General features: G+C 51.6%; 1 protein-coding gene across 4 annotated transcripts in view; it reads left to right on the top strand.

Moving 5' to 3' along the window:
- Znf618 (zinc finger protein 618) overlaps window positions 1-25,630 on the top strand; it is a 172,654-nt gene that overhangs the window by 107,018 nt on the left and 40,006 nt on the right. Inside the window, exons 1-8 of one of the 4 annotated variants that reach the window (XM_040757354.1) lie at window positions 2,169-2,364; window positions 2,759-3,018; window positions 14,747-14,842; window positions 17,385-17,462; window positions 18,626-18,664; window positions 23,463-23,552; window positions 24,258-24,293; window positions 24,386-24,463. In XM_040757354.1, the coding sequence (XP_040613288.1) occupies window positions 2,850-3,018; window positions 14,747-14,842; window positions 17,385-17,462; window positions 18,626-18,664; window positions 23,463-23,552; window positions 24,258-24,293; window positions 24,386-24,463 (586 nt within the window). In that variant the 5' untranslated portion in view covers window positions 2,169-2,364; window positions 2,759-2,849. Of the gene's footprint in view, window positions 1-2,168; window positions 2,365-2,758; window positions 3,019-14,746; window positions 14,843-17,384; window positions 17,463-18,625; window positions 18,665-23,462; window positions 23,553-24,257; window positions 24,294-24,385; window positions 24,464-25,630 lie in introns of those variants that run through there. The other 3 variants (XM_040757351.1, XM_040757353.1, XM_040757352.1) reach the window with 3 other exon arrangements.

Raw genomic sequence — 25,630 nt, 5'->3', positions numbered from 1 at the left:
GGTGACCTGGCTGGAGGTCCCAGGGGTCAGGAGATGTGGCCTCAAGTCCTGAGTTAGCTCCAATCAGGGTTAGACTCAGGAGTCTCCCTGTGGTATATTTCCACCCAGGCCTGTTGTAGATGTGGATGGCTACCATCTGCTTTCCCAGTGGGCCCTTGTGTGTCTCAACAGGCAAAAATCCCAATGCCTATTTACTAGGAGGTACATCTTCTCTTGATCTTTAAGTAAGTACAGCATTTATGGGGCATCTACCGTATGCCTACTGTATGCTGGAGATACAGTGTTACCCAGACAGCTCTTAGAGGTGTACAGTTTGGTGAGTCATTAATGGACAAGACATTTTCAAATAGCAGCCAGGGCTATGAAGAAACTAGAACAAGGTGATGACAGACACTGGACAGTGTGCCAGAGAGAATTCATCAACATGTCCAGTCACTTTGAGAGTCAACTGTGGGAGGGAGATATGACTTCCACAGAGGAATTATGGCTCCATCGTGCTAGGAAGGCTTCCTAGTGGCAAGAGTGACATCAGGAACCAATGTCATTGTCATGATGATAACTACTATTTGAAATTTGTATGGACATCCATTGCAGGCCAGTGCCCCCGTTAGCCTCCTTACAGTGGAAACGAAGGCTTGCGGTCTCACTCCTAGTTCTCAGTAGTGGTGGAGCTGCAGTTTGGAGACCCATGGGTTGAATTCACTGTAGTCCATGTGCTAGCATCTATGCCATGCTCTCTGTGTTCATCTGTTTTCTGTTGCTGTAATAAAATGCTCAAGACTGAGCAGTTTATAAAGAACAGAGGTTGATGTTTCTCTGTGTTAGTCTGTTTTCTGTTGCTGTAATAAAATGCTCAAGACTGAGTAGTTTATAAAGAACAGAGGTTGAGTCAGCTGACCGTCATGAAAGTTGAAACACCAGTGAGAGTTCTGCTCTGGTGAGGTCTCCTGGCAGACAGCTTCACCATGACCTAGTAGCAAGTCACTATTAATGGGCCAAGTACTCTGCTGTTTTCTGTGTATTCACTGTTTAAACCCCATGTGACAATTCTGTTATCTGTGCTTTCAGATGAGGAGACCCTGACCTTAAGGTGAGGGGGTGAGTAGGGAAGTAACAGCTGGCCCCTCCCCTGATTTCCTTGGATGGTGGTAGCAGACTGCCTGGGTGGTTAATGACACCAGGCCAGTGTTTCACCAGGCTGGAGACCTGAAGTTAACTCAGGGCTCAGATGGCTTAGGCTCTGGGGAGGGGCCACTACCACCAGGCTTGCAGGCAACCACTGTGTCCTCTGTTGGAGAGAATAACTTTTGTTGGGGGGGGGGCGTGTAATAAAGTGTGTGGAGGTCAGAGAGCAGCCCGTGGGAGTCGGTTCTCTACTTCAGCCTATGAGACCCAGGGATGAAACTCAGGTCATCGGGCTGGATGACAAACTCCTTTACTGGCTAAGCCTTGCTGCTGGCCCAGGAGTGCTTTTATAAAGTCCCTAACCTCGTCATAAAGGCTCCACCATGGGGAGATCTCGTTTAACACTAATTACTTCCTAATCATCCCAGCCCCAGAAACAACCACATTTGCGGTTTGGATATTAATGTGTGAATCTGGGGGTGGGTGGTCACAGTTTGCTTCAGAGTAGTTCCCCAGCTGCATTTCTCTGTGCCTCCCTTGTAAGCCGGCCTCAAGGAGTCTCTCTCTGCTCAGCATCAATCTTTTGCCCCTCTGGGAGCAGCTACAACTGGAGAATCGACTTGTACAGTGTAGCCATTGCTCCTCAACTATGGTAGCTGCTGAGACCCAGAGACACACAGGGTCCAGGTGGATCCAAGGTCACGTTCCAGGCCCCACCTCCCAGGCCCTGCCTCCCAGGCCCCATGCCTTCACAGTGCCCTCTTGGCTTTCCATGTGTGCAGGCCTGAGGATTTCTTGAGTCTAGGCTTCTCTGAGCAGAAGAAAGAACCTGGGCCTGGAATGAGATTTGGTTTTCATCCTGGGCCTACCGTGCCTCACTCACCTCTAAAACAGGAGTCGTGAGGATAGTTTGCCTACTGAAAGGATGTGGGAGCCCATGGAGAAGTGGGGTGCCAGAGCCCAGGCTGCGTGTGTTCGTCTGTGCCTGCCTTTGTGACCTCAGCAAGTCATGGCTCCGTTCCAAGCTACAGAATGCACTGAGCTTCCTGGCCAGTTCCATCTGAGCCCGTTCCTTGAGATGTTCTCGAATGCTTGGAGAGCATCCCCGTGCCAAACCTGTTGGCTCCCTGACATCCTCACCATGAGAGCCTCTTGGGACTGGTGTTTTCCCATCTAAAGTGGGAGTAGAGAAGAGCTTGGATGTGATCTATGGTCCTGCTGCCAAGGAACAGAAACAGAGTGAGATACTTGGCATGCTCTGATCACGATGCTCGAATGCTGTTGGCAGACCAGACCCCAGCTTGGCCTGGGGCTTGCTAGAAATAGCGTCTCAGGCACTGGCCCAGGCTTCCTGAACAGCCCCTGCATCTGTGAAGGCCCCCAGCTTCAAGCTGGACAGGTATACATTTCCAGTAGCCAGAGGTGCCCTTTGAGGTTCCTTGCAACTCCAGTTGTACAAATGACCTCCACTTACCCAGATGTGAAATGGAGCTGGTTCAGGAGGCCGAGGAGCCCTCCTTTCCATCCAGTACAGAGCGTTGTTGTGAGTGTGTACAGTGCTAAGAGCTGGGGGGTTCCCGTGTGCCCGTGCGCCGTTGCGGATGCCCTCTGAACGGCCTCTCTTCTCTCCCAGGGAGCGCTTGAAGCGCAGTCAGAAGAACGCCAAGGTGGAGGGCACAGAGCCAGTGCCTGCTGAGGCCTCACTGAGTGCCGAGCAGGGAACGATGACGGAGGTGAAGGTGAAAACGGAGCTACCGGATGACTACGTCCAGGAGGTCATCTGGCGGGGCGAGGCCAAGGAGGAGAAGAAGGCGGTCAGCAAGGATGGAACTGGGGATGTGCCTGCCGAGATCTGTGTGGTGATTGGCGGCGTCCGCAACCAGCAGACCCTGGGTGAGTGCCCAAGTGGGGACGGGGCCAGGGTAGAAATGCGTGACCAGAAAGAGGCTGGGGTCTCTGGGACAGAACCTTCTGTGTCTTGCTCTGCTGCAGGGAGAGAGCAGAGCTCCTGCGAGTTCCCTCTGCATGTTGAGTTCTAGCCTGGAGAGCTCCCCTTCTTCCTGATGTGACAAGACCCCATGCTTCTGTCAAGCCTTGGCTGAGCTCAGATATTTAGAATGTGATGGATGCATGCTGGCCCGATGCATCCATCACACCTTCAGGCCCCCAAGCTCCTGGTTGGGGACCAGCATAAGCCCTTACTGCTTTCTTGGTATCCTGAATGCATGTCCCATCTGCCTTGTCCCTGGTTTGAATGGGAGCTCTTGGGGATGTCCCCAGTGCTGGTCCTGGTCTGCTTTTGATCAGTGACAGGTAGACGCCTTCCTATACTTGGAAGAGTGCTGTAATAACCTGCTCTCAGGCAGTGACGATTCAAGGGCTCAGATGGCCACAAGGCCTAACAGGCTGATTTAGCATATGCAGATAGAGCCTGCAGGACACGAGCTGGGGATTGTGTCCAACTGCTCTATGCAGAGAGGGCAGCCACTCCTACACTCAATGCTTGACAGCCTCTTGAGAGTCACCTCTCAAGTGGGAACCGGGACTCAGCTTTGTCCCATCCCTGCTCGGATCCTATGCCCAATATGTGAACATATGGGTGTGAATTCTTTTGGCTTTCAACATTGGCTCTCAGATTGGCTTTTGAAATCTGCCAAACAAAACATATTGGTGGCTTAGCGTTGTTCCATGAGCCACAGATTTGAATCTCAGGGACAGCGAAACAAGGCTCATGTTCCTCAGCCTGCGTCCTAGACTGGCACCACATGTACATGTCCATCCTTACCTTCCTCCATGGTTGCCACGCCCAGAGTGTTCATGGGCATGCTGCTCCCTCCACCATCGTCATCTGCCCTTCACGGTCCAGGTCTGGCCTGCCCCTCCTGACTTTTAAGCTCCTCTGTCTTCGTGGTTTGCATACTGTTTGCTGCTCACATCATGGGGAGATGCCCTTTGTTTCCAAGGTCCGCCCGCAAGTCTTGACGCCTTTTCTCCTTAGGCCTCAGGCTTCTCTCTTTCCAGCCCATACTCAATGTCCCCACGCGCATCACCACAGCATCCCATGACCAGCCATACTTCGTGTCTCTCTGCCTGACACATGCCATTCAGCTGGCTGCAAGGAAGCCGCAGCACAAAGACATCGTGCTATGTCGTCCTTCCCTACAAACCTTGGAACTGACTCCTGCCATCCAGAGCAGCGGCCACAGCACCGAGATCCCCCATTGTCCCTTTGTCTCTGATCACCCCAGACCTCTCATCACAGTGCTCATCCTGACATCCTGTCTCTGATCACCCCAGACCTCTCATCACAGTGCTCATCCTGACATCCTATCTCTGATCACCCCAGACCTTTCATCACAGTGCTCCTCCTGACATCCTGTCTCTGATCACCCCAGACCTCTCATCACAGTGCTCATCCTGACATCCTATCTCTGATCACCCCAGACCTCTCATCACAGTGCTCCTCCTGACATCCTGTCTACTCTTCCTTCTCCCCCCTCTAGGAATACTATCCTTTTCCCAAGCCCAGCATGTCCTTCAAGGCCAGTTCTAGGGCCACCTCCCTCCTTCTCTGGTCTCCCATGGTCAGAGGGGTCTACATGGACTGTGCCTGACCCTGCCAAGTCTGGGAGCCCCCTAGAGGTTGGATCTCTGGGACCTGCTTGATTTCTGCTCCTCACTCCTACTCCACAGTGCCTAGCAAGGTGCCAGCTTGTGGCGAGTTGTGTTGGCTGTGGTACTGTGACCGTCGGGATGAGACTAGGAGACGCAGCAGTAATGAAAGTCTCAAAAGTAGCGGATCTTACTAACTCAGAGCCCTGAAAATTCATTTCTTCTTAACATTCTGTCCACTGTGACCCACGCAGGACTCCACTCGTCTGTAGACTCTAACACAAGTTAGCTGTTCTCACAGATGACCAGATGGCAGAGGAGAGCAAGTGCTAGGTGAAACCAAGGAGGCCATTGGCTGCTAGAGTCAGAAGGGAGAGGCTCTCACAGCCGTCAGAACTGTTCATGTGGACCGCATCATCTGAGGGGCCAGGAGGTGCCCACATCCCAAGGTCACTACGAAGGACAATTGGGCGTAAGGAGACGCTTGGTGGGGAACCTTGCCTGACCTCTGCCCCTCAGCATTCACTCCCCAAAGCCAAGGACCAAGCTTCCTCCTCCAGGATCTGTGAATGGAGGAGAGAATGTGTTCTTACTCTCACTGAAGAATATTATGTCTCTACTCTTTAAGCCCAGCCCCAGATGTCCTGTGAGGGGAAACTGAGTGCAGATTCGGTCAGGGAGGCCTGTAGCAGGCAGGCCAGGGAAATGTGTACAGCCTCCCCTCAGCCAGCAGCCCACATGGTGGAGGCCCTGGGACCTTAGGCCTTCTGCTAGCCCGAGCATTCATTTCTCACTCAGCTGCTGCTCAACAGCCAGGTCTTCGGTCTCACTGTCCAGTGGTGTCCTCCTCTGCTAGATGAGGACCCACCCTGGCCACCTCCTGGGTGTGGGAACCAAAACATTAGTGGACAGTATTGACCAAGGAACTTGTATCTGAGGTGCCTGTGATGGAGAGCACATCTAGGTTCTCCGACTCATGGTGTGAGATCTCTGTGTACTACAGTGCACAACATACAGACTCATGGGTTATGTGAGGACATAGTAGGATATGTGCTAAGTGCCTGGTGCTGTGCCTTGTGATGGGTGGACAAACTCTTGGTAGTATAGTCTGAATGTTGGCAATCGTAGTTGGAATTTTCTTTGGGCCACCAGCAGTGGAAACCTCTTATTAATTATGGAAGCTCAGACTTTAGCCTAAGATTGTCCCGCCTGCTCTGATAACTTAATTAAACCAGTTTCTGTTCATCTACATCCTACCTCGTGGCCTTTTACCTTTCTTTCATGCTGTGTGTCTGACTCCCTCAAGTCTCGTTGACGCCTTGGTTATCTCCTGCTTCCTCTTTCTGTGCCCGGAAGGCCTGCTTAGCTACTGGTCACTCAGCTTCTTCTCACACCAATCATTCCGATACCTTTGCACACTGTACAAATATCCCACATGTCCCCTTTTTTGTCTAAATAAAAAGGAAAGGTTTTAACTCCAACATAGCAAAACTATACACAATAAGAAAAATTATCAGGTAAGAATTACATTTACAATAATACACAGTCTATTTATATTTGAAACATTCAGAGAAAATAAGCCATTATTTATCTTACCTTGGTGAGTGTAAAGTTTCGTACCTAAGTTACCTTCTATCGTAACTAAGGAAAACTGAACAAACAGGAAGTGCTGTGCAAGCCACATCCAAATCTATAGAAATGACAGAGACATCTGGCTGCCTGGGCAGTCACCCAAGGCTGCTCTGCAATGTTGGGGCATCCGTCTTTGGCCTACAGGCCTAGAATGTCTGGCAGGCTTTTCTATGAAGCAGAAATTTTGAAGGACTGTATCACCTTGTCTTGGCAGTTTGGCAGTCTTTTTCCTTTGTGTCTTGCTTGTCGGGTTTGTACAGTGTACGGTCAGCAGTTGAGGCAAGTGCAGTTTCTTGCCCAAATGGCTAGCTTTGCCACAATGAAAACAAACTCCACATGGAAGTTCTTCAACACCTATCATCCTTATATGAAGTAGACTGGTGCTGGAAGGAGCAGACGCGTTTCACTGTCATGAAAAGCCGTCGGTTATTAAACATCTTAAATGTTATTATTCTGTGGGTCTCTGAAGTGTTTGAAGATCACCTGTCTATCTAACATATATCTGTTTGACCTTGAAAACATACCTAACATGACTACAAGTTTGATTGTTATAGATGACTACTAACTTGAATTTTTTAACTATCCTAATGAGTTTGTAATAATAGCTTTCAAGGACTAGAGCTTCATATTACATTTTTAAATGAGCTGTATAGGTACAATACCTTAAACAAGAGCAGAAACTTATATGGTATAACAAAATTAACCTTCAAATTGTGTCAATATACAAAAATCCATGCCAGTGTAAAATATTTGAGATTAACAGTTGTCCTTTTATCCTACACTCCTATATCCCCACTAGATGATGACAAATATCCATAACCTACCAAAGTTACCAAAATCACTCACCCCGCCTGTTGGAAATATGGGCATTGTATTCTCTAGACTGCTTCCTGTTGTCTGGGGGCAGCTGAATCTCTGGGGGACTCTGAGACAATGGTCAAAGCTGAGAAAACTAGTTGAAACTTTTGTTGTCCAGTCTCAGAACTGTCCCCATGTAGAGGGATCAGTATATATGTCACCTGTCTTGTAGATTTTCCTCATTTATTTCTTTATGTCTATGGTCAAGATTTTCAGGATGTCTCCCCCTATCATATCTGATCTCTGTTAACCTTGAAGGAATCGACAGCCTTCCATTTCCTGTGGAAACAAAAACATAGCCTTTTTCCCAACACAATACATTTTCTGAATTCCACTTTAAAGGTAAGATATCGCTAAAGTATCTAGGCAGGTTTATTCAGCAGTCCCTTTTACAATTCCATGTCTCTCAGCAGATGTCATTCACTCATCAATATTCAAAAAATTCAAAGTCAGCACAGCACCACACAGGATCCAGACGCCCCGTGCTTTTCCCATCTTTACATGGTTTTTTCCTTTCTATTACTTTACTCTCTCTTTAAAGACTTTATTATTTTTAAACTATTCTTTCTTATGACTGTCTGTACCCATTTTCTTTCTTAAGTGCATACACATTTTAAACACACTGAAACCTGTTTAGAGGGATTTATTTCATTGTTTGTTTGTTTGTTTGTTTTGGTTTTGTTTTCCAATCTGGCTCTGCGAGGTCCGTGTGGCTCCAGCAGTTGGCTCTGTCCCCTCCTTGGGTCTGTTAGGGCCAATCCTTATGCCCACAGGCCTGGCAGAGAGCTGCGTTTAACTGCCCCAGCTCTAGGAAGCTGTGCCTGAATTGTGGCAGGTGATTTTACTCGGCTTGCTGTTTCTACTTAACATGCTGGCTGCTTAAGTGCTCCCTGTACGGCAGAGTCTCTGTGTGTTACGAGCACTGGGTTACTAGGAAGCTGTGTAAGTCCCTCCACCCCCCGGCCTTTTCAGACTCTATGTAGAAATATGCTCCTCACATTAGGTGCCAAAAGCATTAGGCTTTCTTGGACCATCAATGCGCAAATCATGACACAGAGACTTACTGTGAATGCTCTTGTTTCTAGCTGGCTTTTTTTTTACTTAAATCAACACGTTTCTATTAATCTATGTGCTGCCCCGAGGCTTGTTTACCTCGTCTACATACCGTCTACCCTGCTTTCCAGTTTCTTCCACATCTGGCTGGCTGGTCCCCTTTTCTCTCTGCCCACCAGCCCCACCTAACCCTCCTCTGCCTAGCTATTGGCTGTCAGCTTTTTATTACACCAATCACAGCAGTAGAGTTTTACACAGCGTGCAAATATCCCACAGCAGGTGATGTAAAGTACTCTTTGGTACCTGCGTTTCTCCTAGTCTAAGAACTAAGTCAGTGTGATGTGGACTGGGGGTTGGGGGTGAGAAGGAAAGTCAGTATTGGATGAGTCCCACATCCCTTCTAGGTTGACCTCCCCAAAACTCAAGTCTTGAGTAACTTGGGTAATTTCCCCATAACCTGCTGGAAGAAGTTGTAGGAACCCCAGAGATGACCTCCAGGCAAACTACTATTTGGAAAACTGTGCCACAGAGGACCATGTGGGTCCTCTCCTGTCCCCAAGGCAGGTTCTCCTCCTTGCTGTGTGGTTTGTGCAGAGGGTCAGCAAGTGGATTTTACCTGAAGCCCCAGTCTCACCCATGGCCGTGGAGACTTCAGGGCTGAGGGTCTTGAAGAGTGAAGGGTTGACTGGCGGAGTCTCTGCAGGGTATATATGTGGACACTGGGACTGTGCATGCTACCACTTAACCTGACCCTACCATTTTATAGGGAGGCAAATCGTGTGGCAAGCAGGAGAGTCCTTAGCCACACAACACACGGGTGGCATGTTGCTCCTGTTTTTAAAAGGCCCACTCTCCCGACAGTACGTGCTTACGCCTGCTTTTGCGCATATGTGAAAGGAGACAGAAAGTGTTAGTGAGGGCCCCTCCTGTGCTCTGGTGTCTGAGTGTGCTGAGTTCATGCTCCTCAGGCACTATGTAGCAAGCATGTGCATTGCTCACATAGCACACTCTGGGCTCAGAAACAGGCTTTGGTGTCCCTGTTCATTCACACAGCTCTGGGCATTGGAAGCCTCCCGAGGTCCTCACTGGACCTAAGCTGTCAGATGGTTTTTCCAGGGACACAACCATTATCTCCCTTGGAGGAACCAGGGTCATGGCCACAAGGATGACATTGGCTGGGAGAATCCTGCCGTAGGTGTCTATGACCAGAAGGCTGGCTTCTGCCTAGAGAGGGCCTGTGCTCAGAAGGGCATGTCTTGCTCTCAGCCTGTCAATGCAGTTACGACTGGCAAAGGATTTATGGGCCAGGCCCACGGTTCGTTTTCTTAGCAAAAACGAGTTGATATTGAGCTTGACGGTGTTATTAAATAAAACCGGAAGTGAATGGATGAGTTAATAGATGCCTTGCCCATCTGACAAGCTATAGGCATAGCTCTGCACTATAGACTTGGGAGGGGCTGGACTCTGAGGTTTCAGCTGCTGTATGACGAATGACATAGGCAGACATCACTGCTGTTACTACCAATTCCATGTTCATGGTAAGCATCACTAACAAACCCATGTACATTGCTCTGTCAGTGTTTCTCAGAACCCTCAGCACAGCACACTGCCAGGTGGCTGAAATCAGAAAACTGGAAATGGAAACCTGTTTGCTAACATTGTGCTAGATGGAAATAAGGAAGGCCAGCTGGGCTCACCACAGTTGGGACGTCAGTGTGGACTATTGTCTGGTCCCAGCAGATAAGGATGGCAGGCACCGTCCTAGTTTTCAGAATGTACCATCAGTTCAGTGCGTGCTCTTCTCTACACTGTGGACCAGCCCGAGGCCGGGTGGCCCAGGGAGGGTTCGTGTTCATGGAGACAGAGCGCGTGAACAGTCTTGCCTACACTGCACTCCACTTCTTGTGAAGTCTGAACCAACCGGGTCATTTCCAGGTGTTAACCAGCGTGGGAAAGGACACAGGCAAAGCCGAGGACTATGTGTCCTAGAGACTCGACAGAGCCTGCAGGGGAGCAGGAGGCAGGGAGATGGAGGCTAGATATCCACAGCCTACAGCATTCTAGCACACTAAACATACATCTTCCAGGAGGCCCAACCAGCATGGAGTGGCCACCAGGAAGTCATTTGTGACAGAAATTGTTTGGTAACCAAAAAAAAAAAACCTGTGAGAGAATGAGTTTCTGGTCTTAGAGGTGGGTAAACAAAGGATGAATGGTGGCCATCCAAGCTATAAGAGAAGAATCAGGGTCAGATGGAAACTGGGTTCTGCAGGGAGGTGTCCTAAGCAATGAGTAGGTACACCCAAGGGGGAAGGACAGTTTATGCACACATACACACACATGGACGTACACACACACATGCACGCACATGCATGCACGGGAGCTCATGCCCACAAAGCCATCCCTGGAGAGGGAATGGAGGAGGAAGAGGGAACCCCAGTCTGTGGCTCTGGATGGAGTGACGAGTTCCACAGCTACTCACGCAGCCATGTGGACTTCCGTCCTTGACAAGTCCAGGAGGTGAAGGTGCCAGGTCCTACTAGGTAGAGCCAGCTGATAGCGAGTTTCCTATTTCAGTAGGCTGTTGGCAGGTCTTGGTGCCGGAGCCTGCCAGAACCAAAATTTAGTTTTTTGCTACAGCCACGAGGAAAGGAATTCTGGCTGCCCGCCCGGCCAGTTTCCTTTGCTATTGACTCTGGGTCTGGGGTAAACTGGGAAGGAGCCTGAGTGGAGAATCCTTGTTGAAAAGGATCCCGGCTGTAAGTTAGGAGACTTGGGGTCTACCCCACTGTGTTTGGAATGCTCGGTGGTTTAAATCTGCGGGATTGTTAGGACAAGAGGGAAACTATAGTTGTGAGAATCTTCAAAAGTGGGCTAAAACATAAGATAGGTTCTGGCATCAGCGGAGGCCTCGGGGCATTGAACTCCCAGGGTGAATGCGGCAATGAGAGGAATCCACAGACCATGCATCAGACACCTTCTGTTTGGTGCCTCCTGAAAGAATGTCTTGCATTTTTCACCAGTTGCAAAGGTTATAATTCCTGGAATATTGTCTTGTTTTTTAACAGTAGAATTGTGGAAATCACGAAGCCACTGCTATTTAGGACCCGCCACTGTCACTTTAAAAAGGCATATGAACAAGCTCATTTTTAGCAGACAGAAATTTTATATCTTCTTTTTTTCTCCTTGAACTCCTATTTCTAGTCCACTTCCCCCATGGGGTTTTATCCTAATGTAATATATTTTTATGCTTGAAAGTCTTTTATTGATCACTGTTTCACACTCATCTGCCACAACAAGAGGTACATAAATTGAAATAGAAATTTCTGGAGGAAAAAAATTCCCTGGGATCATAAAGCTCTACATTTTAAAACCTTTTAATTTCTCCCCCAGATTGGGTTATGATTAGCATGCAAATTGGCAAAAACAAATTTAGATAAATAGTAGTGTAAAAATAAAAAGTTATCAAAAGCACACTTCTTGATAAAATGGATAAGGCGTCCTTTCTTTCTGAACTGGCTCGTCGATCTGTGAATTAGTATTTCTTACCGCTAGATTGAGACAGGGATTCGTCCTCGTTCCATGTGATTCTCAGTGTTTGTGGGGAAGGTTGCTCGGAGCACTGGCTTGCGTGACCAGGGAGCAGAGACCATGGGGTTTGTTTCATGTGTCACTTGATTCTTTGAACTCCTTCCAAGATGTAAGCCAAAAACCACATGCGGGTCTATCTTCAGACAGTATTTGTAATGGCCTCTTCATTTACAGCTCTGCTAGGGAGGGGTGTGCGTGTGTGTGCGTGTGTGTGTGTGTGTGTGTGTGTGTGTGTGTGTGCGCGCGCATGTGTGTCCACAGGCAAGAATATGGACATAGCAGTCAGTGTGGGGTTCCTTTCTTCCTCTCCACCTTTATGTTTTGAGACGAGGTCTCTTGCTGCGCCTGTGACTCACCTGTTTGGTTAGACTGCTTGCTATGCTGTGCCCCACCTGGCTTTTGTGTGAGTGTGGGGACGCTCATGCTTGTACCTCGGGCACTTCACCAACTGAGCCGTCTCCCTAGCCCCCCATCTTTATTCTGAGTGCAAGGGGGGAATTGGAGATCCCTGAACGAAGAACAGGAACTGTCCCCGGTCTTTTGATCCAGTCACTTCTTTATGCTCAGGACTTCAGCGTTGTCCTGCTCCAGGGAGAGCAGTGGCCCTATGACAGGTTAGCGCTTAGCAGTTAGTGCTTAGCGGTTAGCTCTGGCGGGATGGTCCTCCTTGGCTGGAGGAGAGAGTGACAGAGGAGACCATTGGGCAGTTCCTCCCCCTGTTCTGGCTCATTGGGTTCAGGGGGAAAGTACTTTCGAGTTGACAGCAGGGAAACAGTTTTCTTAAAGCCACTGTCCTCAGGCGCCCCTTTTAGAAGACCCTGCTCCAGGGGATGTCCAGTTTGAGGCCAAGCCCTTGAGAGCCTTTGGAATCCCACTTGTCACAACTTCCCACTCCAAATGCTGACTTTAGCGCGTTCTGGGACCAGCTGCTATGGCTTCTGGGCACTGAGGGGGTAGCTATCCATGGGATGTCCATGAGATATCCTTTTCCTTCGCATGTCTACCTTTTGTATTTTGTCTAGATGTCCAGTCTTCTCTGGGGATGGCAGCTGGGTATACACTTGGGAATCAAGAGTCCTACCCACATTTCCTGTCTTCAGAATACTTCCTCCTCTTCTGGGCCCCTCACGCATCCCTCTCCCTCAAGTCAACGCCTCTGCCAGGGGTGTAGCCAAGTGCTGGGTGGGAGCTTCTGGCAAGCATCTGTTTGTGGCCAGGGAACCATCTTGCAGCAAAAGCAACAGCAAGGACAGGGACAGGGAAAGACTAAACTGGGCAGGCAAGTCCTGTCAGCCCTCCCCTTTAGAGCAAAATAGTCCCTCCCAGATCGGCGAGGCCTGTAAGTGGTGCCGGGTCATGCTTGTTCTAGAGGAGTGTGGCCTCACCACTAAGGAGAATACAGCTTGCTTGGCTGTGCTGGCATCCTGGAAACTGGCTTTGACCGTGTGGCCTCACCAGCTCTAGAGTCCCTGGCCCGGGCACCTCCAGGACCATGTGCTCACCAGTCATCCAGAGGACTGAAAGGGTGTTGGGGAAGGGAAGCAAGGCCTGCCCTGAGGATGTCCCTTGTGAACTTGATGGTGTGACACTCAGTTCAGCCGAGATGAGCAACCTTGGGTCAGGATGTGGCACCGCCTAGTTCTCCCCCCAGCCCCCCCGTTGAAAAATGGAGATAATAGTTACCCCTCTTCTCTGGAGCTTTGGAGATGTGTTAAGCTAATGGGAGAAGCCCCGAGCTGGCGTCTTGTACCCCAGCCCTTCAGCCTGGACAGATTCCTGAGGGTGCCTCCTCCATCTCTGCCCCTCCACCCAAGCATGGTCTGAGCCAGCCCTGTTCCGAGATGCTCCAGGTGACAGCCACTGTAGTGCTTCACAAAGGCTCCAGCAGAAGCAGAGGCATGCAGGACAGGGCAGCAGGGCTGGGGTGGAGGTGGGGGTAGGGGCAGTGGTCAGTGGTGGCCATGGCAGGTGACCAGAGGTCAAAGTAAGCATGCCATGTGTCTCCTTTAAGGATCATTTTACTGGAAAGTTTTTATTGGGGGGTGTAATGCCCATGTACAAATGAGAATTCCAACAACACAAAACCTCAGGGGGGTTGGCCTGTCAGCTGCTTCTGCCCTCCTAGCAGCCCTGGAGAACACGTGAATGGCCATGGTCAGTACTAGTGTGTGTGTGTGTGTGTGTGTGTGTGTGTGTGTGTGTGTGTGTGTGTGTGTGTGTTTGGAGGTGTACATATATGTGTGTGTATGTGTGCATGCACACGCTTGTGTGTAGAGGTCACGGGACAATCTCGGGTACTCAGGTGTCATTCCTCAGGTACCACATCCCTCCTTTTTTTGGATCCAGGCAGAGCCTCTCATTGGCCCAAAACTCACCAAGTGTGATAAGCTAGCTGTCCGGCCAGTACCAGGGATCTTTCAGTCCAGTGCTGGGATTGCAAGTGTGTACTACAGTGTCTTTTATGTGATTTCTGGGGATCGGATCCAGATCCTCACACTTTAAGTTAATACTACACCAGCTGAGCTGTCTCCCCAGCCCTGTTTACTTGTTTTGAAAAAGGGCCTAGCTCTTTAGCTCAGGCTGGCCTAAGATGCACTAGGTAGTGTAACGGTCTAACCTTGAACCTGCCATCCTTCTGCCTCAGCCTCCTGAGATCTGGAATTATAGGCATGTACCACCTCACCCAGCAGCCAGCACAAGTTTTCAAGTGGGGAGGCTGCCACATGGCCCTACCTACTCTTACTGATGTCAGCTAGGGAGACTGAGGCCCTGGTGTCCCAGGTGCCTGGCCGCCCCCTTCCCCCAGCTGGCCTTGACCATAAGCTCAGTCATTCCCCAACATTAAGGGCTCTTTCTGATTTCTTACGTAATTCAGATGGAAAAGCTTCAGAAGGCAGCCCCCACGGTGGATCTGTTCGGAGCCGGTATTCAGGGACCTGGATTTTTGACCAAGCTTTGAGATATGCATCTGGTACGTGATGGCTGAGGGACGTGGCCTGGTCGGGTCAGCATGGAGGGTGGGCACAGCTGGCCACGGCTGCCAGCCTCACACCCTGAGCAAGCGAACTCTGCTAGTATCTCAGGGCCTGAGGGGCCCCCTCTCCCTTCCCCCGTCCGGCCACTGTGAGCAGATCTTGAGTCTACCCTCAAGGGATGACAGGACATGTGGAAATCTGGTGGTCTAGACTCCCTGTACCATTTCACCAGGACTTCCTATGGGTCACCGACAGCCATGGGAAAAGAGTGGTCTCACAGCCACCTGTGTTTGGCGGCTCGTCCCTTCCCTGCAGGAACTCCCAGCCTGTAGCAGCCTTGTCTCCCACCAGCACAGGGTCATGTGTTGAGCACTTCCTCTGTCTCTGCTGCCTGTGACCCTCCTCCTCCTGGGCATTCCAGAAATCTGGTTCTGAAGAAAACACTTGAAATGCTGGTGGTAGCCGCAGCCTTCACTCACTGAGTACCTGCTGCGTACCAGGCCTCACACTAAGGACTCCCAGTACACCACTCATTCCCATGGCTGTTGTTTTATGGAGCGGGATCCTGGGGGTTTTCCTGACTGGCTCGCAGGGAGTTAAGATGTAGACTCTCGTTGGTTGCCCTCGCTGCTCAATGAGGCCACCACGAGCGTCTCAACTCTCTGTCCATTTACCACCTTCTACCCACAGGGACTCTGGAGCTCCGGAACTGAGGGGGATTGGAAGGTGAGCTTAGGAGTCCCTCCCGCTCATCCTCACTCTGTCAGGGGTGGCGAGATGATCGGCGGCCTCACACAAGGCAGCGTGAACCCTCAGCTCTCCACAAGCAGAAGAGATAGTTTGCCGTAAAGCCACTGGTTATAAACAGTATTGACTGTAGACTGAACTCCTCCCTCCAGCTGGGCCAGGGTTCCACCTCCAGCCTCCAGGTCCTACTCTGGCTGTCACAACACCATCACCAAGTTATCCCCAGGCCTGCTGACCTCTGTGCCCCCATTAGATGGAGGGCAGGGGTCACATCTGTCTCACAGCCGAGCCTCCGTGCCTGGCCATCGCAAATGCCCAATGAATCCTTGGTTGGTGGGAAGAAACTGGCAGAAACTGTCAGGGCGGGTGGAGGCTCCAGGAAGGGAGTCAGGGAGTTATCACTTGGTCGATGAGTATAGCCGCAAGCCCCCATGCAACGCTTGTCCTCACCGTGTGCCAGCTCAGGGCTGAATGCAGAGAAATGCGCGCTCCGTTGCGTCATACCTGTGTCTTCCTAGTGCTGCGACCCCTCATACAGTTCCTCATGTTGCGGTGACGCCCAGCCATAAAATGATTTTTTTTTTGGTTTTACGAGACAGGGTTTCTCTGTTTTGGAATCCAAGCCTCAGACAGGTGAGAGTGAGTCCTAGTGGGGGAGCGGGATTGGCAGACAGTCTCCCAGGCTGCCCGACAGAAGTCTCTGCTTCTCGGCACAGAGAAACGGAGTGGCAGTTAGTGATGGTGACCATGTGTCTCCGGGGAACGTGGTCCTCCTGTATTAGTTCTTCCCTTAGCCCCTGGTCTTCCCCAGAGAAGGCACTCAGGCACAGACTGTGAGAGCCAGGCTCCGTCTCTGGGCCTACACTAAAGGAGTGGTTTTACCCACCTCAGCTGTGGGTGCCTGACGTTTCCTGAAAAGGCGCATGCCTAGGCCCCCAGACCCATCAGCTTGAGGATGACTCTTCCGGGACCAACACCTCCTGCATATGCTCCCTGGCCTTCTAGAAAGTGGATGCTGGGCCCAGGTAGCCTCCCGCCTGCAGGAGAGCTCTGCCCGTTGGAGATGGGCAGGCTCTTTACCTGGGGTCCCTGCCAGATTAATCCCTGCTAGCCGTGTCCACCCTCCCTGCCATGCACTTGGTCCCAGGCTCTGCATGGTCATTTTTGGGTCCACTTGATGGTCAGCCATTTTACTTCTCTGCACCTGGGAAAAGGCTCCAAGCAGCGGAAGTCAGGTGTGCATGTGCCGTGGATGTTGTGTGCTGAGCACCGTGGCTCCTCAGCAGCTGTCCTTAGGAGCTTGTCTGTAGTGGGGCAGGACACTTGCTAGGCAGAGATGAGAACCAGCTGGAGGGAGGTGCCCAGACCACAGCCTGCTGTGTCTGGAGGAATCACCACGGTCAGATTGCTGCCAGGTGCGGAATGGCGGCTGGAGCCCCTGTGGCCTGATCTGAAGCCTGTAGTCTTCCTCTCTGTCCCATGCTGGAAACAGGTCGGCTTCAAATTCAGGAGTGGCATCCTTGTGGTATGGTGGCCATCACAGCGCACTCTGGGTCCCTCTCCTTTTTCCTCTCGATGTGTAACTGCAGGACTCAGCCAGGGTGTCACCTTTATCCTACAGGTTTGGAAGCCGGGGAAGAGAGATGGTTACAGGTGTGTAAGGCGCACGCTTCATGAACCCCATCTCAGTGCTGTCCCTGCTGGTCCTCAATCCCCTTTTGTCTGCCAGTGGACCATCCCTACTGGTGACACTGTGGGTCCTCACCAGCCCTTTCCCCTACTGTGTTCCAGGGTCCTATGAATGTGGCATCTGCGGCAAGAAGTACAAGTACTACAACTGCTTCCAGACCCACGTGCGGGCACACCGAGGTGAGTGGCGCCCTGCTGCCTGCCCCATGCTCGCCGTGTCCCTAGGGACACTGAGAGTTCATCCTCCTTCAGCCATAGGATGGGGGGCATGGAGGAAGGGAGAAGCCTTCTTGATGTCGTGTGAGTGTGTGTGAGTGTGTGTGTGTGTGTGTTGAGTGTGTGTGTGTGAGATCGTGCGTGTGTGTGTGTGTGAGTGTGTGAGTGTGTGTGTTGTCTGCATGTGTGAGTGTGTGTGAGTGTGTGGTGTGTGTGTGAGTGTGTGTGAGTGTGGGTGTGGGTGTGTGTGAGTGCGTGTGAGTGTGTGTGTGAGTGAGTGTGTGTGAGTGTGTGAGTGTGAGTGAGTGTGTGTGGGTGTGTGTGAGTGTTGTGTGTGTGTGAGTGTGTGTGTGAGTGTGTGTGTTGTGAGTGTGTGTTGTTTGTGAGTGTGTGTGAGTGAGTGTGTGTGAGTGTGTGAGTGTGTGTGTTGTGAGTGTGTGTGTTGTGTGTGAGTGAGTGTGTGTGAGTGTGTGTGTGAGTGTGTGTGAGTGCGTGTGTGTGAGTGAGTGTGTTGTGTGAGTGTGTGTGTGAGTGTGTGTGAGTGTGTAGTGTGTGTGTGAGTGTGTGTGTTGTGAGTGTGTGAGTGTGTGAGTGTGTGTGTGAGTGTGTGAGTGTGTGTGTGAGTGAGTGTGTGTGAGTGTGAGTGTGTGAGTGAGTGTGTGTGAGTGTGTTGTGTGTGTGTGTGTGTGTGAGTGTGTGTGTGTGAGACCGTGCGTGTGAGATCAGGGCCCTGGTTTTGGCGTGGAGGGCTCTGGGGACGCTCAGTAGGAGTGTCACCTCCCCATCCCTCGAAAGGTCATGTGCTCACATCATCTTGTGTCCCTCTTGACAGCTCAAGGGAGGGGCCACCAGCCGTTCCCCATTCTGAAGTTCGGGGGACAAATGAACTGGCGCCTGCCCCTCGTGAGCCAGGAGGCAGGGAAGAGAAGCCAGTTCAGGCCTGGGTGATCTTGAGCCTCAGGGCAGGGATTAGCCTTTGTCCCTTATAGCATCCATGGACGGACAGCAGTTCCCGATTCCCCTCAGTTGCTCCATTCAGAGTCTCTTCCTCGGTGCAGCCTGCCACTGCCATCATCTTTGCTCACTGGCTTATCTCCTTCTTCTACCTCTCTCTCTGTCTCTCACAGATACCGAAGCCGCCTCAGGGGAGGGAGCCTCCCAGAGCAGTGAGTACTTTCCCGCCTCCTGGGTGTGTGGGGACCAAGCACAGGGCCTGGAGAGGAGCTGTCACCTCCTCCCTGGGACAGCCTTTGAGAAACACATTGCTGGAGGCCAGGCCTCAGGACCAGACAGGCCTTCAGAAATCAGAACAGGCCTTCTCAAAGTGGGTTCCACAGCGTGCACATTCTGAGGAGGGCTCTCTCAAAAGAAGGGTTCTGTGGCCAAGTAACTTGGGGAAACCTTGAGTTCACCCACATAGGCATAACTGAAATCTTGCAATGGGTGTCCTGTGCCATCATGAACATCTCTGGGAGGAACCTTCATTGTACTTTGGACCCTGGCTCATGGACCTGGGGTTCTGTAGCCTGTGCTAGGGAGCAGTTCTCTTGGAAGACCCTCAGCCTTGGGCACAGTTGGTCGTAGGTGCTTGGTCCTAGGGTTCCAGATGCTGGGGCCCTGTGATAGTTGCTCACAGGTCCTGCTTGCCCTCCCTTCAACTCCAGCTCCATGGGATCATAAGCAGACAGCCCATGGGGTACACTTCGAGGTGAAACCTCTGCCCTTCCACACCCCACCCCCTCCACCCCAACCCCCTCCACCACCACCCCCAGCACAGCATGATCTTCAAGAGTTCTACCCTAGGTGACTATCCCACAGGGACATATGTCTAGATCCATCAGAAGATGCAAACTAGAATGTTCTAGTGTGTTGTCCCCAGCAACTCTGAAGCAGAGGCCACCCCGATGTCCAGTGTTAGGCGTGGCTAATAAGTGCACTCACATAAAGGGCTGCGCGCAGAAGTGGGGGCGAGTGGGGTCCGGCCATCCATGGCTAGCTGCACAGAGCTCTCAACCCCGAGGAGTGAAGCCACGTCAGAACGCACAGGCGTAGGTGACAGGGGCGCCATGGAATTCAGGAGACTGGGCAACCCTGAAAGCGTCTGTTTTACGCTTCTTGAGCCAAGGGTCCAGTTCCACAGGGCTTTCTGTGGGTGGAACATGGCCAAGCTGCTTGCTTAAGACCTAAATACTTTGTTCTGTGGGGGCCAAGAAGTGTTTTCTGTAGAGAACCGGACAGTAAGGAGACTGTCCAGGGGCACGGCATTTCCATCCTCAGCCCCTCACTTGTAGGGGGAGCTCCAAGGGGACAGCACGAGGCTAGAGTCCTGCCAGTAAAGGTGGCGGCAGGGTGTGCCCAGGGAATGTCACCTGTTACTTGTGTTAAAAACAGTTACAGATAACAAATTTTTTAAAAGGAGGTTAGAGTATGAACTAGCCTGAGCTGAAGAAAGGCCCCACCTGAGGCTAAGCCCTGAGAACATGGTTCTTGAGCCACTCACTCTGGAGAGGTGAGCAGAGCTGACACGACCCTCTGTGTTCAGCTTGCCTGGACACCTGCCATAGACTGAATCTGGGAGGCACCGACAGCTGACCCCCACCCCCAGGCCAGCCCTGTCTCTGTCTGCTTCAATAGCTCCTCCCTTCTTTCCTGGACCCCCGAGGTCGGCCTGTGGTCAGCCACACAGTAAAGACCTTCCCTGTGTACCCTTCCTTGCACGGCTATTCTGGTGTCCCTGGGAGCCAGTCAATGGGCTGTTGTTCTGTGCCCAGATTCCTCTCTACAGATGCCCTAGTATTGGTGCTGTGGTGGGAAAAAGTTTAGACCTATCTTCACTTTTCCATTCCTCTGTATGAGCCGTTTCCCCAGGGCCAGGGTGCTGTCTTTTCTGTTCTCTGTTAGTGAGCCGATGGGTCAGCCCTAGCACAGGGCTGTAGAGCTTAAAGGTTCCTGTGGAGAAGGTCAGCTCTGGCCGCCACTTTGTACATGAAGACCCTGAGTCCCCGGGTGTGGAGATCAGGCAGCTTGTTAGCAATAGAGGCAGGCCTTATGCTTCCTAGTCCAATGACCTGTGTATGTTTAGCTGGGAGATGATCCAGCCACACACAGACATAGAGACACACCCACCCACTCACCGGTCTTTCAGTATGAGAGGGTCAAAGACCAGTCCCTGCAATATGCTTCCCTAGCTCCCATCTTCATCTCCTAGGTCTTCTTTGGGAAGCCCTGCCACATGACATTTTATTTACCTAAACCTGGAGGCAGGAGCTGATGCAGAGGCCATGGAGGGGAGCTTGGCTCAGCCTGCTTTTTTATAGAACCCAGAACCACCAGCCCAGGGATAGTACCACTTGAAGTGGGTTGGGCCCTTCACCATCAATCACTAATTAAGAGAATGCCCTACAGCTAGATCTTGTTCCTTTCTTTGTTACAAGGAGCTGTTGTTATTCCCATGTCACAGAGGCATTAGGGAGTGTGTCCAAAGTCAGTCATATTTTTGTCAATGGTAGAGTGGAGTTTGGACTTAGGTATCTCACTCCAGAATCTGCGTCCTATAGCAGGTCCATGGTGGCATTCCCTAGATGCTGGGCTCTGTTTCGAAAACACGGTTTCACTGGCAGACTCCCTTGGGAATAACTCAGTCTCCCGGTTCAACTCCTCCATTAACGTTTTGGAACATGAGACAGTGTAGATTCAGCAGGGCAGATGGGGGTGGTTCAGTGACAGAAAGTTGTGGGGATGTGTTTTATTAGAGCTGGAAACTGTGGCCTGTGGAGAGAGAAGCGGGCTGGCTGACAGGACAGTCTGTGGGCAGAGTGAGCAGCTGCGGAGGGCAGGCAGTTCCGGGTAGCCTGAGAGAGGAAGGTCAGGAGGAAACCTCATCTGGAGTTAGCCCCAGAGAAGATGACGAAATTGTGGGAGAAGCTGAGGGTTAGGGTCCAGATGGGACTGAATGGAAGGACAGGTTTTCTCTGAGCTGCCTGGCTTGCCATGGGAAAAGAGGTGATGCTGACATAGAACAGATCCAGGGTCACCTGATCTGGGTCCCCACCTCAACAATGAGGTAGGGAAAATGAGGGGCCAGAGACCACACCTACCATCATCCCCTGTACCCCACCAGCTCTCCTTTGGAAGACCCTGGAACTTACTTCCTGTGAATGTCTACAAGTGCCTAAGCCATAGGCTCCTTGGTGACAGTTCCTCTCTGCAGCCTTGGTGACTGCTAAGATACCTTCAGGGACCACCAGTTCCAGGGATAAACTGAGGGCGGAGATGGGAGGAAAGATGGCTAATCTAATGTCCTTCATGTCCCTGAGTTCAGCTGGCGGAGGGGGGGGCAGAAACCGCCCACCCTTTTGCAGAGTGGTACAGCCTTGGCGTGGAGTATTCCATTGGCTCCTGTGGTGGATGCTGAGGAGCAGGAAATGAGTCCAGAACAAAGCACCCAGCATGGTTTATCCCAGCAGAGAAAGGCTGTGAACCCTGACTGTGTACCCTGACTCTGGCTTGGTGTTCAGTGAATATTGGCCCCTGGCTCTCTTCTTCCTTCTGTACAGCTTTGAGCGAGCTGCTGTATGCTGTCTAGGGACCTCAGGGAGATCAGATTGGTGGGCTCTCCATAGAGCAACCAGAGGACCACATTTGACCAGGTCTGAGCCAGTTCAAAGGCAAGAGGGTATGCCCTGGAGGGAGAGGTATAGGTCTGGTTGCTGCTGGCCTCTCTGTGGGAGGCCTAGGGAACAGGCAACTTGGACCAGTGTTAGCTGACAAATCTATAAAACTTAATGACTCAAAGCAATCAACCCTGGTTTTCTCCCAGTTCCTATGATTGGGAATTCGTGTGTGGCTTTTCAGGGTCGTCTGGCTCAGAGACTCCCACAGGAGGACGGCATGTTTGGTCAGAGCTTTAGTCCTGGGCTCAGCTGGGGGTGCTTTCTCCTAGCTTTGCTCCAGTGAGAGGTGGGGGCTGCAGGACTCTGTACCTCTCAAACTGTTGCTCCAAGGGCCTGAGTTCCCGAGAGCCACTCACAGAGGGCCAAACTCAGTTCCCGAGAGCCACTCACAGAGGGCCAAACTCAGTTCCCGAGAGCCACTCACAGAGGACCAAACTCAGTTCCCGAGAGCCACTCACAGAGGGCCAAACTCAGTTCCCGAGAGCCACTCACAGAGGGCCAAACTCAGTTCCTTGCCATCTGCGTTTCTCCACTGCTCAACTAAGAACACACTAGCCAACCACAGACTGAGCAAGGGACAGGCACAAGGCCAACACCCTGGCTGCCTGTCACCCACCTTCCAGAGTGGCATCCCATCCCTTTGACCGCGTTCCAATAAGAAGCACCCCAAGAGGAGTCACACAGGGTGTGAACACTGGCTGCAAGGGGCACCACCGTGTCGCTGAAGCCACTTTACTGCAGGACGGCAGATCACGTCCTCTTAGTTTCTCATACATTAATGGGAGACAGCTTCTTCCCTCTGTTGAAAAGACTTGCTGAGAGAAGGGGCTAACACGGTGCTCACGGTTACATCTGGACTTCGCCATGGGAGCTGCAGTCACGGTTACTCTTCTGTGATGGGAGATGAGATCCATCTAGAACCAGGTCCTGGAGAACTTAGGTCTTGCAGGGAGGGTTTAGGGGTTAGTTTGGGAATCAGGGCTCCCAGGCATTTTATGGTTTTGGATCTCTACAAAGGACACCTATTATCACAATCCAAGCCTTGTAGTCCCAGAACGCATTGCATTCTAAGGCTGTCCTGGAATGGAGGCTGAGGGAGGTGTAGAGCAGGACCTGGTTAAGCATGGAGGAGGAGCTGCTCAGAGAGAGGTCCAGGCAGTGAGTAGCAGTGGCCTCCTCAGCTCAGAAAATGTGTGTAGTGTTGGCTCTCACACAGTTCAGGATCAAGTTCTCCATGGCTTGTTCTCATCTTGGTTCCAAGTGACCGTTATCTTTCTGCTCCTTCCCCCAGACAATTTCAGGTACACATGTGACATTTGTGGAAAGAAATACAAATACTACAGCTGCTTCCAGGAGCACCGAGATCTTCATGCTGTGGATGGTGAGTCAGGCCCCTCACTCTTGGGCGGACCCTGTCCCCACTGTCTCCTCAGGACAGAGCCCTTAGGAGAGGGACCTACGCTGCAGGGTTCTGGGGAGGGAGTGTCCCTGCATATCCATGTTCACTTCTGTAACTGATCCAAATGAAACTGCTGGATTTTTTTATAGGTCGAAATGAGTCAAACGTTGAATCTTCGTCTCGTGTCATTTTACAGTTTTATGTGGGGTGTTTGCATGCTGTAGTGAAATTAAAACAGTTAGTCCTTTGAGCATCTTAGATTGTAGGGGTGGAACTTAGAACAATAAATTCAAGTGACTCATCTACAGAGTCCTAAGACTCCTAGAGAGGGGCTTGGCCCCAGAAAGGAGTTGGGGTTCCCTGTCTAACCCTGCACCTGGGCCGCTGAGCAGTGATATAACACAGGGCTTGCCTTTGCCACAATGCCTCCTCGCCTCCCTTGTCTCTTGTCCCCTTTCAGCCTCAATGCATGCTGGTGTCTAGGGTGGGCTCCTGCTCCTAGTTAGGAGGAATGGGCCAGGATGGAGATGTGCCCTACTGAGGCCCTGCCTTCCTGGGTTTCCTCGTGGCCGGTCAGGCCTCCTGGTGGCACAGGCAGCCCCGTGAAGCTATGCATGACTGGAAGAGATAGCTGCGGCCAGGGACTAACAGGGCTCCTGTTTGCTTTTTCCTCCCGCCTGGGTGCAGTGTTCAGTGTGGAAGGGGCTCCCGAGAATCGGGCAGGTAAGTCTTTGTGGCTGTCCGTTTTCTCTGTCTCCAACTGGGTTCCTGTGTCTTGGGTGACCAGCATGCTAAGGCCATGTGTTCTCCCACAGACCCCTTTGACCAAGGTGTCGTGGCCACGGATGAGGTGAAGGAGGAGCCTCCGGAGCCTTTCCAGAAAATTGGACCAAGTATGCGGGACTCTGGGACCTGGGGCTGGAGGGGCTGGGTGAGGGAGGTGGCCTGAGCCAGCTGCTAGACAGGCTGGAGCCCACGCCTTGCAGCGTGCGCCCGCCCACCTGTAGGTTGGTCTAGGCTTTCTCAGGACACTAGCCTGCAAGCGGCTGCAGGCAGCGTGAAGTCAAGGTCAGGATGGTGGACGCAGCCAGTCCACAGCCTCGCTTCATCCTTTCATTTATGGCTCCCCCGCAGTCTGTTAGCCACCTGTGTTAGCTTCCCACAGCAGTGAGGGAAATCCTCCCTGCAGACTTGGTGTTATGTTAATGAGATCACAGACCGCTTGCACTGTAGCACATTCCCTGGAACATACTAGATGCTCCGAGGGCAATGACTGAGGGCTTTCAAGGGGCATTTCAGTGAACAAAACTAAGTAGGACAGCCACTTACAGACATGGACACTTTTCCCTACAACCCCTAAAGACAGGAACCCCGCTTGTAACTTGTGTGTCTTCGGTAGACTTGTCTTGGATGTTGTACAGATGTGAATGACAGACATGGCCCTGCACGCGGGTGATTCACGTGGAGACCAGGGAAGTGGGATGGTAGGGAAGTGAGCAGACAATTAGAACCCAAAGCATCCACAGCAACAGCATATGTGCAGTAGCGTCTAGCCCAGCTCCTGTCCCTTGTCCAGGGCGTGAGACGAGGGATGTCACTGGGGAAGCCATCGGGGACAGGTATTCGAGACCTAGTCCAAACCTACATCCCAAACTCTACACCAAGCTGAGGGATGTCCTTATTTCTGAAGTCTGTTGGATGTACTCCACAGTGCAGTTCATCAGCCCTCCCTTTCAGGGTTGAATCAGGGATGGGGTGGGACTCTACTGTAGGTGAATCAGCATGGTGCTTGTCACGTTATCTAAGTGTGCAGACTGCCCATCAAGAAGAAGGCAGGGTGAGCCGTGTTCTGTGCCTTATCTGATAGGCAGCCCTTGCTAGGGTCTGAAGAACTCCCCACTGAGTGCACTGGGATTGCCCTGAGGAAACTCGACAAGGGTTGACAGCAAGCACACACCCAGCTCGCCCCAGCGGGACAGAGATTGCTGCTGTGCTGCAGCCGTGCCAGGGCCCTTGTAGAGTGAGGCTGTGTGGGAAGTTTGAGGATGCTGCTTCTTGAG

The sequence above is a fragment of the Mesocricetus auratus genome, unplaced genomic scaffold (genome assembly GCF_017639785.1).
Source record: "Mesocricetus auratus isolate SY011 unplaced genomic scaffold, BCM_Maur_2.0 Super-Scaffold_100014, whole genome shotgun sequence".
NCBI lineage: Eukaryota > Metazoa > Chordata > Mammalia > Rodentia > Cricetidae > Mesocricetus > Mesocricetus auratus.
Note: the sequence above shows the minus strand (reverse complement) of the source record. Positions and strands in the feature narration are given on the sequence as shown.